The 14,254-nt window shown below is 46.3% G+C and overlaps 1 protein-coding gene across 2 annotated transcripts in view; it reads left to right on the top strand.

Annotated features, from left to right (window-relative positions):
• The window catches only part of LOC141257388 (calpain-8-like), a 260,656-nt gene extending 258,323 nt beyond the window's left edge, over positions 1 to 2,333 (top strand). For both annotated transcript variants that reach the window (XM_073671884.1, XM_073671883.1), the window contains one exon: positions 2,175 to 2,333. In XM_073671884.1, coding sequence (XP_073527985.1) covers positions 2,175 to 2,198 — 24 coding nt within the window. In that variant the 3' untranslated portion in view covers positions 2,199 to 2,333. The remainder of the gene's footprint in view (positions 1 to 2,174) is intronic.
• The last annotated feature ends 11,921 nt before the right edge of the window (positions 2,334 to 14,254 follow it).

Below are 14,254 nucleotides of genomic sequence, written 5' to 3'. Positions count from 1 at the left end.
GCGGTTGCCGGCCACGACCAATCAGCGATTTTGGCGCCAAATTTAAACACCGCTCTGCTGATTGCGCCCGGTCGGCCACATACATATTCTAGAATACCCGATGCGTTAGAATCGGGCCACCATCTAGTACTTCTATATAAGTCAATGAGTCTGAACCAGCTTAATACTGTCTATGGCCATGCGGCTGTGAATAAGAACAGGATGTATGAGTCTATTAGATGAAAATTTCAGAGTTTCAGAATTGTTTTTAATATAGATAAAGATATGGAAAACTGTAAAAAGATTTTCAAAAGTAATATTTTTTTTATATACTGTATATATACATATAAATTGTAAATATATACAGTACAGACCAAAAGTTTGGACACACCTTCTCATTTAAAGATTTTTCTGTATTTTTATGACTTTGAAAATTGTACATTCACACTGAAGGCATCAAAACTATGAATTAACAAATGTGGAATTATATACTTAACAAAAAAGTGTGAAACAACTGAAAATATGTCTTATATTCTAGGTTCTTCAAAGTAGCCACCTTTTGCTTTGATGACTGCTTTGCACACTCTTGGCATTCTCTTGATGAGCTTCAAGAGGTAGTCACCGGAAATGGTTTTCACTTCACAGGTGTACCCTGTCAGGTTTAATAAGTGGGATTTCTTGCCTTATAAATGGGGATGGGACCATTAGTTGTGTTGTGCAGAAGTCTGGTGGATACACAGCTGAAAGTCCTACTGAATAGACTGTTAGAATTTGTATTATGGCAAGAAAAAAGCAGCTAAGTAAAGAAAAACGAGTGGCTATCATTACTTTAAGAAATGAAGGTCAGTCAGTCCGAAAAATTGGGAAAACTTTGAAAGTGTACCCAAGTGCAGTTGCAAAAACCATCAAGCGCTACAAAGAAACTGGCTCACATGAGGACCGCCCCAGGAAAGGAAGACCAAGAGTCACCTCTGCTTCTGAGGATAAGTTTATCCGAGTCACCAGCCTCAGAAATCGCAGGTTAACAGCAGCTCAGATTAGAGACCAGGTCAATGCCACACAGAGTTCTAGCAGCAGACACATCTCTACAACAACTGTTAAGAGGAGACTTTGTGCAGCAGGCCTTCATGGTAAAATAGCTGCTAGGAAACCACTGTTAAGGACAGGCAACAAGCAGAAGAGACTTGTTTGGGCTAAAGAACACAAGGAATGGACATTAGACCAGTGGAAATCTGTGCTTTGGTCTGATGAGTCCAAATTTGAGATCTTTGGTTCCAACCCCCGGTGCTTTGTGTGACGCAGAAAAGGTGAACGGATGGACTCTACGTGCCTGGTTCCCACCTTGAAGCATGGATGAGGAGGTGTGATGGTGTGGGGGTGCTTTGCTGGTGACACTGTTGGGGATTTATTCAAAATTTAAGGCATACTGGACCAGCATGGCAACCACTGCATCTTGCAGCGGCATGCTATTCCATCCGGTTTGCGTTTAGTTGGACCATCATTTATTTTTCAACTGGACAATGACCCCAAACACACCTCCAGGCTGTGTAAGGGCTATTTGACTAAGAAGGAGAGTGATGGAGTGCTACGCCAGATGACCTGGCCTCCACAGTCACCAGACCTGAACCCAATCGAGATGGTTTGGGGTGAGTTGGACCGCAGAGTGAAGGCAAAAGGGCCAACAAGTGCTAAGCATCTCTGGGAACTCCTTCAAGATTGTTGGAAGATCATTTCCGGTGACTACCTCTTGAAGCTCATCAAGAGAATGCCAAGAGTTTGCAAAGCAGTCATCAAAGCAAAAGGTGGCTACTTTGAAGAACCAACAATATAAGACATATTTTCAGTTGTTTCACACTTTTTAAGTATATAATTCCACATGTGTTAATTCATAGTTTTGATGCCTTCAGTGTGAATGTACAATTTTCAAAGTCATGAAAATGCAGAAAAATCTTTAAATGAGAAGGTGTGTACTGTATATATATATATTTACAATTAATTCTGATTTAAGCAATAGACGATTTTCTGACACATGGCAATTAAACACTCAGAAGGAGAGTAGTAAGCGATGATAGGTGCTGAAGCGTGACTGTGTCCACTGTGAATTGAGCTGGGTGCTGATGCCATGGGTCAGGTGGTGATCCAAACTCCACCTCTAATATAATGACTTTTATCATTTATGTATTTTTTTCTCACAGTGGCTTCTCACACGATTGGCCTGAGTAAGAACTCACAGCTACAATGATGAGAATTCAGGAAATCTACTTCACCTAATATTTCAATAAGCATGCTTAATAAATCATATTAAATTCAGTTTATTCCAAAAAAAATAATATTTCAATAAAATCTGCAGCATATTCTCTTGAGTGATCTGAATGTCTTGTCATATTATTAGGTGTCAGATACTTTTCTTGCTGGGACCAAAAATAGTTTACATATTCACACAATGATCAACTAAAATGGTCAATGACATGGGATAATCCTCCACCCGACCATCCGATGATAAAACGATATTATTTATTGAAAAGGTTAAAAACAAGGTGGATCTATCAATAAACTAAGACTGATGCATTTCTGACAAAAAATCCTTAATCGATTCCAGCACCCACCGGTTACAGCTTTCTCAATATTGTGCTCCTTGCGACGTGGTGAGCTCAAGTTAGTTACAATTTCTTAAAATGGACAATGGTCTGAGATCCTTCACTTTAGCATCAACCAAACTTTTTAGAGTGGTCTGAAAAGCTTAGCTTCCTTAGCCTGGAATAAAGATTTAGTTAATCATTGCCAGGTCAGAGTTGTTTTTTCACTATTCCCTTCTACAACCCTTTTTCCTGTGAAACTGTGAGATCTTGTGTGCTTTTGCAATATCATATTCGAGTTGAATTTCCTGAAATCCATGGTTCCACATGAATTTAAGCAATCTATATTTCGTTTTATAAGAAAATAATTGCCTGGCACAATTTCAGACAAGCTGCACTCTCAGTAAGCGGGTTAATGTCAAATGGGATGGAAGTGTGGGCCTCCCCACAATGCTCTGCAGCAATCTGATCACATGGTGTAGCACAGTCAATCAAGGGAGCTTTAACAAGCAGTATGAAACACCGGGGCCAACCAAGGAATGCCTTTAGAAGCATCATATATGCGTTTTACTGAATAATAATGTAATATTAGATGAGTACACACAACACCTGAATACAGCTGCCAATTACACACACCTTCCTGATGCCATGCTATTTCATCAGACACGTGGACTTTTTTTTTAAAAGAGAAAAACCTACATGATCTTGAAACTTATCTACAAGTTTTCACTTACTAAATGTGTGTGCAATTTTTGGGAACCCTAGTCATTGCTCCAATTATTAAGAAAAAACCTGGGAGTCTGAACTGAAACGTAAATTGATGTGCATGCAAAATGTAAATGCATGTTCACATACGGCCACTAGACAGAGAAAAACCAAAGACAAGCAAAATACCCAAATAACTGGAAGTACATGGATAAATCGCATAGTGCAAAAAAATATGATAAAAAATAAAGGGTATTTAGTTAACATTTTGATCAAAATAATGTAAAAGCCATCCCGCCAAGTCATGACAACCCTTATGGGACAGTCCTAACTCTAATATTAAAACCTTACCAATTGTCAAGTGACATACATATGGATAAGGGCAGAGAGACTGAACCCCTAGTAGAAGCATAGACCTGAGAGGCAGAATTATTGGGAACCCTAGTCATTGCTCCAATTATTGTAGTATTAGAGGTGTACACAAACCACCTGAGTACAACAGCCAGTTGCACATGCTTGCTTGTGGCAACTCATTTTACATTTGTTTTCAGGTCACATCTGTTTTTTTAAAGGCACAGGGCTGGTAGTGCTGGAAGCAAATGTCCTGGCACTAAATGTGAATCACATTTGGCCTACTTTGCAAACTCTGATAAGAGCATTAGTGAGAAGGAAGCCAAGAGCGTTATGGAGTATACTGTTTGTTCCATCGCTTATCTTAATCAGATCAAGATGATGTAGCCTCTGACAGCAACACCATCAGCTGGAGTCAGGATTCCACTCAGTCTACCTGTTAAGGGGACAGTTGCAAACAACTTTATTAATGATGGAAAGCAACCGAACCCGGGGTCCGCGATGCAGCCTGGAAGACTGCGGCCGAACACCTTCCGGGAAACAAGGTAAAACAACCAATTAATATATAAATCCCTCAAGTGTTACTGCACACCGGGACGGGAAAAGGGATTCGCACTATCTCCGTTAACTGCAAGAGAGATGTGTGACAAATAATGTAGCCGTAGCCCTGTTAACTGCACAGAGGCTACACAGTAGGCGCTAGGACGTGTGTGTGACTCACGCCAGCATATACGTGCTACCGGACTGCGGAGTAACTCTCCACGTGGCTAACAGGCGGTGCCAGGAATACGGAGTGCGCAGTCTGCTCGGGGTGTATAGCGACCCCCTAGTCGGAACCAGACTGTCAAACGGTACCTGCCCGCCTCAAGCTAAGACTGCCTATCTCCAGCTAAACCTGCCTGTCCGAAGCTAAAGCAGCAAGAGAGCACGTGGAGCTCAAACATACAAGCGTCCACACATGAACATAACCTTAGCTCAATGATCAGAGCACACCGCCATGTTTGTGGGCGGGCTATTTAAAGACTAAGCCCTGCCCACCGTCGCATTATTAGTCGCGCTACTGATGATGTCACCCGTGGCCAATCAGGCGGTGCCAGGTCACTGGATCAGTTGACACTAAACCACCAATCACGGTCTGCCATGTCATGGGCATGCTCAGTGCAGTGCATCCTGGACTTAGGCTGTAGCAGCCCTTGTTCTCCTCCATAACCTATGCTTAACACTACTAGGAACAAGGACCCAAGAGACAGCCTGTACTTCTTGTGCACTGGCTAGGCGTCAGGACTGATTGCGATGATAAGCAGCATCTGCCCTGGCTGGACCAGAATGGGAGCCCACAGATGATTCTGACCCACTTTCAGGTCCAGCAACTGCTCAACATGTAACACTACCTCCTTCACCACCATAACTGTTGATGTTCTGAAGAGCTTAATTTCCAATCAGTTAATGAGAATTGTTTCTATTCAGCCCCAACAATCCCTAACCCACAGCATGATGGGTGCTAAAGAACATGCTACACTAGAAAAATGTCTTTCAATTGATATTTTGGAAGACGTGAGCAATCATCCTTTGTTCTCAGGAAACTTGCCAGAGGAGATGGATAACATTCTAGTGCCAGTCTGTATGGCAGGTTCTGCAAACCTAAGTGGATGGGACACTGTCCATAGTATTAGCACTCTGAGCCAGGGCAAACTTTCAAGTAAGAATTTGGTGGGGGAGGGAGCAAAGAGCGTTGGCTATTTCACACACCCAGCAAATCTTGGGGATCAGACAGAGGTTGTTAGAGGAAGACGTTGCTGACATTGGCGATACACAGTCCACATGCTGTGCAATAAAAACATCCTCTGGGGCCAATTCTGCTTTTCCTGCAGTCAACTCTGAAACAGATAATGGCACACAAGCTGTTGATGGAGGAAGATCTACAGCACCTGAAAGATGGTGGTGTCGAGTTGTAAATGACAATTTTATTGTGTGGAAATAATTTTGAACGTTGCCAGAAAACCAATTTGTTGCATTGTGCAGACTGCACTGGTACATCCTGCCACACAGTGAATAGGCACTACATCAATCCAAAAAGATTTTCAAAAAAGACAATTTTTTTCAAAAAATATTAAAGACATTTTTGCCGTGGGTGAATTAGTGATGTGGTAAAAAACAGGAAATTATAAGTTCCCCAATTGGTGAATTTTATGCACTGTGGTCTGTTGTCAACTGCATGTATGACCTGGTGACCACTCTGTTCTTCCTGCAAGATCAGCACTTCACCGTGTTTTTGCCTCCTACACTGGGCAGGTTAGAATCGGAAAAATTATCAGAAAACACCACGTAGTTCAAAATTTTCCAAATCAAATTATTTGAATTTCATAAGTCCAATTTTCTTTCACAAAATTAACAATTTTACAAATATTTTTGGCAGCAGTATCAATAACAATTGTATATGGCATGATGAGCAAGATAGTTTGTTTGCCCATGCAAAAATTGATGTACATCAGCAAATACAGTTGTAGCACTGAACAACAAGGTTCAGTTGTACCTAGAATATGACCTTTCAGAAGCAGATACCCAGATCCTCGATCACATTAATTTCTGGATCAATAAGGTGGAAAAGTGACAAGAACTGGCCCAGTTTCCTAAGGGTGTATTATCATGTCTAGCCCCAGTGTAATGTCAAAGAGGGTGTTCAGCATGGTCAGTGGATTTTTCACATCAAAGCAGACTGGTTCTGAAAATTGGGAAAAGTTTTAAAAAGGCTTGATGACAACAATGTAGAATTTCTTCACATTCAAACCAGTGCCACTGTTTTGTCTATAGAAATAAGGGGATAATTTTTGGATGGTTCAATAAAAAGCATTTGTAATTTCATAATGATTTTGTGATTAGCAAACCAGTTGCGGACAAAAGTAAGGATAATTTTTTTCACTTCTGGTTGAGAAGCAATTACTTATTCACATTCAACACAGTACAGTACACCTGTTTTGTTTCCCTATTAAAGGAATCATTTTTGGTTCGCTTTTAAAAAAAACTATTGCTTCTTCATTTAGCAAAGCGCAAAGCTCTTTATATCTCCCAAATAGGGATAACTGTTGCACCCAGCCATGTGAAAATGCCTCTGCTTCTTTCGTTCATATCACCTGTCTGTAAACAGAAGCAATGTGCATCTGCCCCACCCCAAAGGAATGATTTTTACACCACTTACACAATTTATGCAACATAGAAAGTCTGATACTGCAGTTTATTGTAAAATACACTGTTGGCTACTTCTGGTTACCATCCGTTTCCCCCCAGCCAGATAGGTGGAAATTTTTTGGACATTAAATAGGCTGTTTGCATTACAGAACTCTATACATTTTCAAGTGACTCCATGGGTAACTCAACACTGGTTTTCCAAGCAATTAGAAACTTTTAACTAGTCGATTTGCATAAATTTATTTTCCACAAATCTAACTTTGGGGGAAATTCAGCAAAATTGGCAAATTTGAATTTTAAAAGGTCCATTTATCTCTACAGTTAACAGTTGGTCACACATCCGCTTCCACTCCAGACAACATTCTTTTGATATTCTTCCCAATTCAATACCATGTTGGACCTGCTTATATTTATCGTGCAGGAACACTTAACTATAATCGGATCCTGGAGTTTGGGTCATATTCACAGCATAAAGATAACTATATTTGAAAAGCACAGAGCGTTTAGAAAATGTCAGGATGAATTACGAAATAGCAGATAGTCAGGGCTCTGCAAAAAATAGGGGGGGGGGGAGCCTCATAATAAATTTAGAGCTGGCATAGATTTGCGCTATAATTTAGTCCGTCATTTGCCATAAATTACAGTAAATCTCTTGAGATGTGTTCAGTTTTTAATAAAGTTCTCCAATGTGTAATAGATGTTGCAGAATGTTTCATAACATAATTGCTAAGCTTTAGTTAAAATATACTGGAAAATATTGTAAAAGGGAAAGTTTCATCATGATATAACTAGTGTTGAGTGATACCTTCCGATATCGGGAAATATCGGATCGGATTGGATCGGACCGATACCGAAAAAGTATCGGATATCGCCGATTCCGATACCGGAAACCAATGCAAGTCAATGGGACAGAAATATCGGAATGAAAATAAACCCTTTCTTTCCTTGTAGCTTAATTCTACATGAAGGAAAACAACTAAGAATAATGTAGAATGTATTGGGGGAGGTGGGGGAGACAATAAAGGCATAGAGGTTTAGCCCAATCAAATGGAATAGCAGGAATTAATATTTTTTTTTAAGACGTTCTGAGTTACGGAAATATTGACTATGTTAAGTATTTTTATATTTTGTCAGATATTTATGTTTCACTACTTCCATGCTCTTCACCTTCTTTTTTACTTCTCCCACACTTTCTCCTTCATCATCCTCAGCATCTTTTTCATCCTCTACTTCTTCACCTTCTTCATCTTCTTCTTCTTCACCTTCTTCGTATTATTCTTTTTTTTTACATTCTTCATATACTACTTCTTCATCTTCTTCTTCTTCATCATATTCTTATTTGTGGCAGGCATTCCTGTAGTTGTTATCTATAAAAGGTTGGACATTACACCTTTCGTTCTGCCCGTCACAAAAGATTTACAACAGGATTTGTCCGCGTTCAGTTTGGCCTGCAGCAGCAGGTCTTTTCCAGGGGCACCACGAGGAGGAACGGACTCACCCCCATACACTGCTTAGTCATCTTCTGCTTATAATTTAGATATTATCTTTTGCTCTGATTTTTAGTCTTATGCTTAATGTTCTTCTGCTTTTTGTTCTGCAGCTTCTTGTATTTCTGCTTCTTGGCTTTCTGTCTCTTGTTCTTCTGTATCTTGGTGCTTGTCTTCTCTTCTTTGTCCTCTTGGTCAACTTCTTCACGGTCATCTTCTTGGTCTTCTTCGGGGTGGTCTTCAGGGTCGTCTTCTTCGGGGGTCCTCATCTTCGGGGTCCTCGTCTTCTTCGGGTTGGTCTTCTGGGTCCTCGTCTTCATCGGGGTGGTCTTCAGGGTCCTCGTATTCTTCGGGGTGGTCTTCAGGGTCCTCATCTTCTTCGGGGTGGTCTTCAGGGTCCTCGTATTCAGGGTCCTCGTCTTCGGGGTCCTCGTCTTCTTAGGGTTGGTCTTCAGGGTCCTCGTCTTCAGGGTCCTCGTCAGGGAGATCTAGAGTGATTACCAAGAACCATTTCAAAAAGCTTGAACTTGGAAATGTAGCAGAAGGTACAAGAAAGCTGAGGAACTACCGAGGACCAGCTGACGGTACTGGAACCCGGATGGGTAGCAGAAGGTACAAGAGCCAATGGAACTGCCGAAGACCAGCTGACGGTGCTGGAACTCGGTTACTAAGCAGGAGGTACCTGTGCCAGAAAGCACTACCAAGGACCAGCAGACGTTGGTGGAACTTGGATACCGAGAAGGAGGCACCTAATCCAAAGGCACTGCCGAGAACCAGCTGACGGTACTGGAACCCGGATGAATAGTAGAAGGTACAAGAGCCAATGGAACTGCCGAAGACCAGCTGACGGTACTGGAACTCGGTTACTAAGCAGGAGGTACCTGTGCCAGAAAGCACTACCAAGGACCAGCAGAAGTTGGTGGAACTTGGATACCGAGAAGGAGGCACCTAATCCAAAGGCACTTCCGAGAACCAGCTGACGGTACTGGAACCCGGATGGGTAGCAGAAGGTACCCATGTAAAAAAAAGTTCAAGGCCGCGAGCCGGCCGCAGTTACCAAAACCCACAGTCCTACAGGGGGTGCTTGTCCTATTGGCACTATGGAACCAGCCTTCATTGCCAGATCCCGCAGCCCACATAGGAGTCACCTAAACTGCAGGCACCATAGAGTCGGCTAACCCGACCGCAACACGACAGGACAACGCATTGGAGGCTAAGTGACGTTGACACTACCCGGAAACAGCTGGCGTGCTGGAACCAGGCTGGGCAGGAGGGAGTACCCATGCCAAAGTCACTGCCGAGAACCAGCTGACGGTACTGGAACCCGGATGGGTAGCAGAAGGTACAAGAGCCAATGGAACTGCCGAAGACCAGCTGACGGTACTGGAACTCGGTTACTAAGCAGGAGGTACCTGTGCCAGAAAGCACTACCAAGGACCAGCAGACGTTGGTGGAACTTGGATACCGAGAAGGAGGCACCTAATCCAAAGGCACTGCCGAGAACCAGCTGACGGTACTGGAACCCGGATGGGTAGCAGAAGGTACCCATGTAAAAAAAAGTTCAAGGCCGCGAGCCGGCCGCAGTTACCAAAACCCACAGTCCTACAGGGGGTGCTTATCCTATTGGCACTATGGAACCAGCCTTCATTGCCAGATCCCGCAGCCCACATAGGAGTCACCTAAACTGCAGGCACCATAGAGTCGGCTAACCCGACCGCAACACGAAAGGACAACGCATTGGAGGCAAAGTGACATTGACACTACCCGGAAACAGCTGGCGTGCTGGAACCAGGCTGGGCAGGAGGGAGTACCCGTGCCAAAGTCACTGCCGAGAACCAGCTGACGGTACTGGAACCCGGATGGGTAGCAGAAGGTACAAGAGCAAATGGAACTACCGAGGACCAGCTGACGGTACTGGAACCCGGATGGGTAGCAGAAGGTACAAGAGCCAATGGAACTGCCGAAGACCAGCTGACGGTACTGGAACTCGGTTACTAAGCAGGAGGTACCTGTGCCAGAAAGCACTACCAAGGACCAGCAGACGTTGGTGGAACTTGGATACCGAGAAGGAGGCACCTAATCCAAAGGCACTGCTGAGAACCAGCTGACTGTACTGGAACCCGGATGGGTAGCAGAAGGTACCCATGTAAAAAAAAGTTCAAGGCCGCGAGCCGGCCGCAGTTACCAAAACCCAGTCCTACAGGGGGTGCTTGTCCTATTGGCACTATGGAACCAGCCTTCATTGCCAGATCCCGCAGCCCACATAGGAGTCACCTAAACTGCAGGCACCATAGAGTCGGCTAACCCGACCGCAACACGACAGGACAACGCATTGGAGACAAAGTGACGTTGACACTACCCGGAAACAGCTGGCGTGCTGGAACCAGGCTGGGCAGGAGGGAGTACCCATGCCAAAGTCACTGCCGAGAACCAGCTGACGGTACTGGAACCCGGATGGGTAGCTGAAGGTACAAGAGCCAATGGAACTGCCGAAGACCAGCTGACGGTACGGGAACTCGGTTACTAAGCAGGAGGTACCTGTGCCAGAAAGCACTACCAAGGACCAGCAGACGTTGGTGGAACTTGGATACCGAGAAGGAGGCACCTAATCCAAAGGCACTGCCGAGAACCAGCTGACGGTACTGGAACCCGGATGGGTAGCAGAAGGTACCCATGTAAAAAAAAGTTCAAGGCCGCGAGCCGGCCGCAGTTACCAAAACCCACAGTCCTACAGGGGGTGCTTGTCCTATTGGCACTATGGAACCAGCCTTCATTGCCAGATCCCGCAGCCCACATAGGAGTCACCTAAACTGCAGGCACCATAGAGTCGGCTAACCCGACCGCAACACGACAGGACAACGCATTGGAGGCAAAGTGACGTTGACACTACCCGGAAACAGCTGGCGTGCTGGAACCAGGCTGGGAAGGAGGGAGTACCCGTGCCAAAGTCACTGCCGAGAACCAGCTGACGGTACTGGAACCTGGATGGGTAGCAGAAGGTACAAGAGCAAATGGAACTACCAAGGACCAGCTGACAGTACTGGAACCCGGATGGGTAGCAGAAGGTACAAGAGCCAATGGAACTGCCGAAGACCAGCTGACGGTACTGGAACTCGGTTACTAAGCAGGAGGTACCTGTGCCAGAAAGCACTACCAAGGACCAGCAGACGTTGGTGGAACTTGGATACCGAGAAGGAGGCACCTAATCCAAAGGCACTGCCGAGAACCAGCTGACGGTACTGGAACCCGGATGGGTAGCAGAAGCTACCCATGTAAAAAAAAGTTCAAGGCCGCGAGCCGGCCGCAGTTACCAAAACCCACAGTCCTACAGGGGGTGCTTGTCCTATTGGCACTATGGAACCAGCCTTCATTGCCAGATCCCGCAGCCCACATAGGAGTCACCTAAACTGCAGGCACCATAGAGTCGGCTAACCCGACCGCAACACGACAGGACAACGCATTGGAGGCTAAGTGACGTTGACACTACCCGGAAACAGCTGGCGTGCTGGAACCAGGCTGGGCAGGAGGGAGTACCCGTGCCAAAGTCACTGCCGAGAACCAGCTGACGGTACTGGAACCCGGATGGGTAGCAGAAGGTACAAGAGCCAATGGAACTGCCGAAGACCAGCTGACGGTACTGGAACTCGGTTACTAAGCAGGAGGTACCTGTGCCAGAAAGCACTACCAAGGACCAGCAGACGTTGGTGGAACTTGGATACCGAGAAGAAGGCACCTAATCCAAAGGCACTGCCAAGAACCAGCTGACGGTACTGGAACCCGGATGCGTAGCAGAAGGTACCCATGTAAAAAAAAGTTCAAGGCCGCGAGCCGGCCGCAGTTACCAAAACCCACAGTCCTACAGGGGGTGCTTGTCCTATTGGCACTATGGAACCAGCCTTCATTGCCAGATCCCGCAACCCACATAGGAGTCACCTAAACTGCAGGCACCATAGAGTCGGCTAACCCGACCGCAACACGACAGGACAACGCATTGGAGGCAAAGTGACGTTGACACTACCCGGAAACAGCTGGCGTGCTGGAACCAGGCTGGGCAGGAGGGAGTACCCATGCAAAAGTCACTGCCGAGAACCAGCTGACGGTACTGGAACCCAGATGGGTAGCAGAAGGTACAAGAGCCAATGGAACTGCCGAAGACCAGCTGACGGTACTGGAACTCGGATACTAAGCAGGAGGTACCTGTGCCAGAAAGCACTACCAAGGACCAGCAGACGTTGGTGGAACTTGGATACCGAGGAGGCGGCACCTAATCCAAAGGCACTGCCGAGAACCAGCTGACGGTACTGGAACCCGGATGGGTAGCAGAAGGTACCCATGTAAAAAAAAGTTCAAGGCCGCGAGCCGGCCGCAGTTACCAAAACCCACAGTCCTACATGGGGGGGTTTGTCCTATTGGCACTATGGAACCAGCCTTCATTGCCAGATCCCGCAGCCCACATAGGAGTCACCTAAACTGCAGGCACCATAGAGTCGGCTAACCCGACCGCAACACGACAGGACAACGCATTGGAGGCAAAGTGACGTTGACACTACCCGGAAACAGCTGGCGTGCTGGAACCAGGCTGGGCAGGAGGGAGTACCCATGCCAAAGTCACTGCCGAGAACCAGCTGACGGTACTGGAACCCGGATGCGTAGCAGAAGGTACAAGAGCAAATGGAACTACCGAGGACCAGCTGACGGTACTGGAACCCGGATGGGTAGCAGAAGGTACAAGAGCCAATGGAACTGCCGAAGACCAGCTGACGGTACTGGAACTCTGTTACTAAGCAGGAGGTACCTGTGCCAGAAAGCACTACCAAGGACCAGCAGACGTTGGTGGAACTTGGATACCGAGAAGGAGGCACCTAATCCAAAGGCACTGCCGAGAACCAGCTGACGGTACTGGAACCCGGATGGGTAGAAGAAGGTACCCATGTAAAAAAAAGTTCAAAACGGCGAGCCGGCCGCAGTTACCAAAACCCACAGTCCTACAGGGGGTGCTTGTCCTATTGGCACTATGGAACCAGCCTTCATTGCCAGATCCCGCAGCCCACATAGGAGTCACCTAAACTGCAGGCACCATAGAGTCAGCTAACCCGACCGCAACACGACAGGACAACGCATTGGAGGCAAAGTGACGTTGACACTACCCGGAAACAGCTGGCGTGCTGGAACCAGGCTGGGCAGGAGGGAGTACCCGTGCCAAAGTCACTGCCGAGAACCAGCTGACGGTACTGGAATCCGGATGTGTAGCAGAAGGTACAAGAGCAAATGGAACTACCGAGGACCAGCTGACGGTACTGGAACCCGGATGGGTAGCAGAAGGTACAAGAGCCAATGGAACTGCCGAAGACCAGCTGACGGTACTGGAACTCGGTTACTAAGCAGGAGGTACCTGTGCCAGAAAGCACTACCAAGGACCAGCAGACGTTGGTGGAACTTGGATACCGAGAAGGAGGCACCTAATCCAAAAGCACTGCCGAGAACCAGCTGACGGTACTGGAACCCGGATGGGTAGCAGAAGGTACCCATGTAAAAAAAAGTTCAAGGCCGCGAGCCGGCCGCAGTTACCAAAACCCACAGTCCTACAGGGGGTGCTTGTCCTATTGGCACTATGGAACCAGCCTTCATTGCCAGATCCCGCAGCTCACATAGGAGTCACCTAAACTGCAGGCACCATAGAGTCGGCTAACCCGAACGCAACACGACAGGACAACGCATTGGAGGCAAAGTGACGTTGACACTACCCGGAAACAGCTGGCGTGCTGGAACCAGGCTGGGCAGGAGGGAGTACCCATGCCAAAGTCACTGCCGAGAACCAGCTGACGGTACTGGAACCCGGATGCGTAGCAGAAGGTACAAGAGCCAATGGAACTGCCGAAGACCAGCTGACGGAACTGGAACTCTGTTACTAAGCAGAAGGTACCTGTGCCACAAAGCACTACCAAGGACCAGCAGACGTTGGTGGAACTT

The sequence above is a fragment of the Phyllobates terribilis genome, unplaced genomic scaffold (genome assembly GCF_046119375.1).
Source record: "Phyllobates terribilis strain yellow unplaced genomic scaffold, ASM4611937v1 Scaffold_3__8_contigs__length_932513732, whole genome shotgun sequence".
Taxonomy (NCBI): Eukaryota; Metazoa; Chordata; class Amphibia; order Anura; family Dendrobatidae; genus Phyllobates; species Phyllobates terribilis.
The sequence above is the reverse complement of the archived record's forward strand: the minus strand, read 5'-3'. Positions and strand labels throughout refer to the sequence as shown.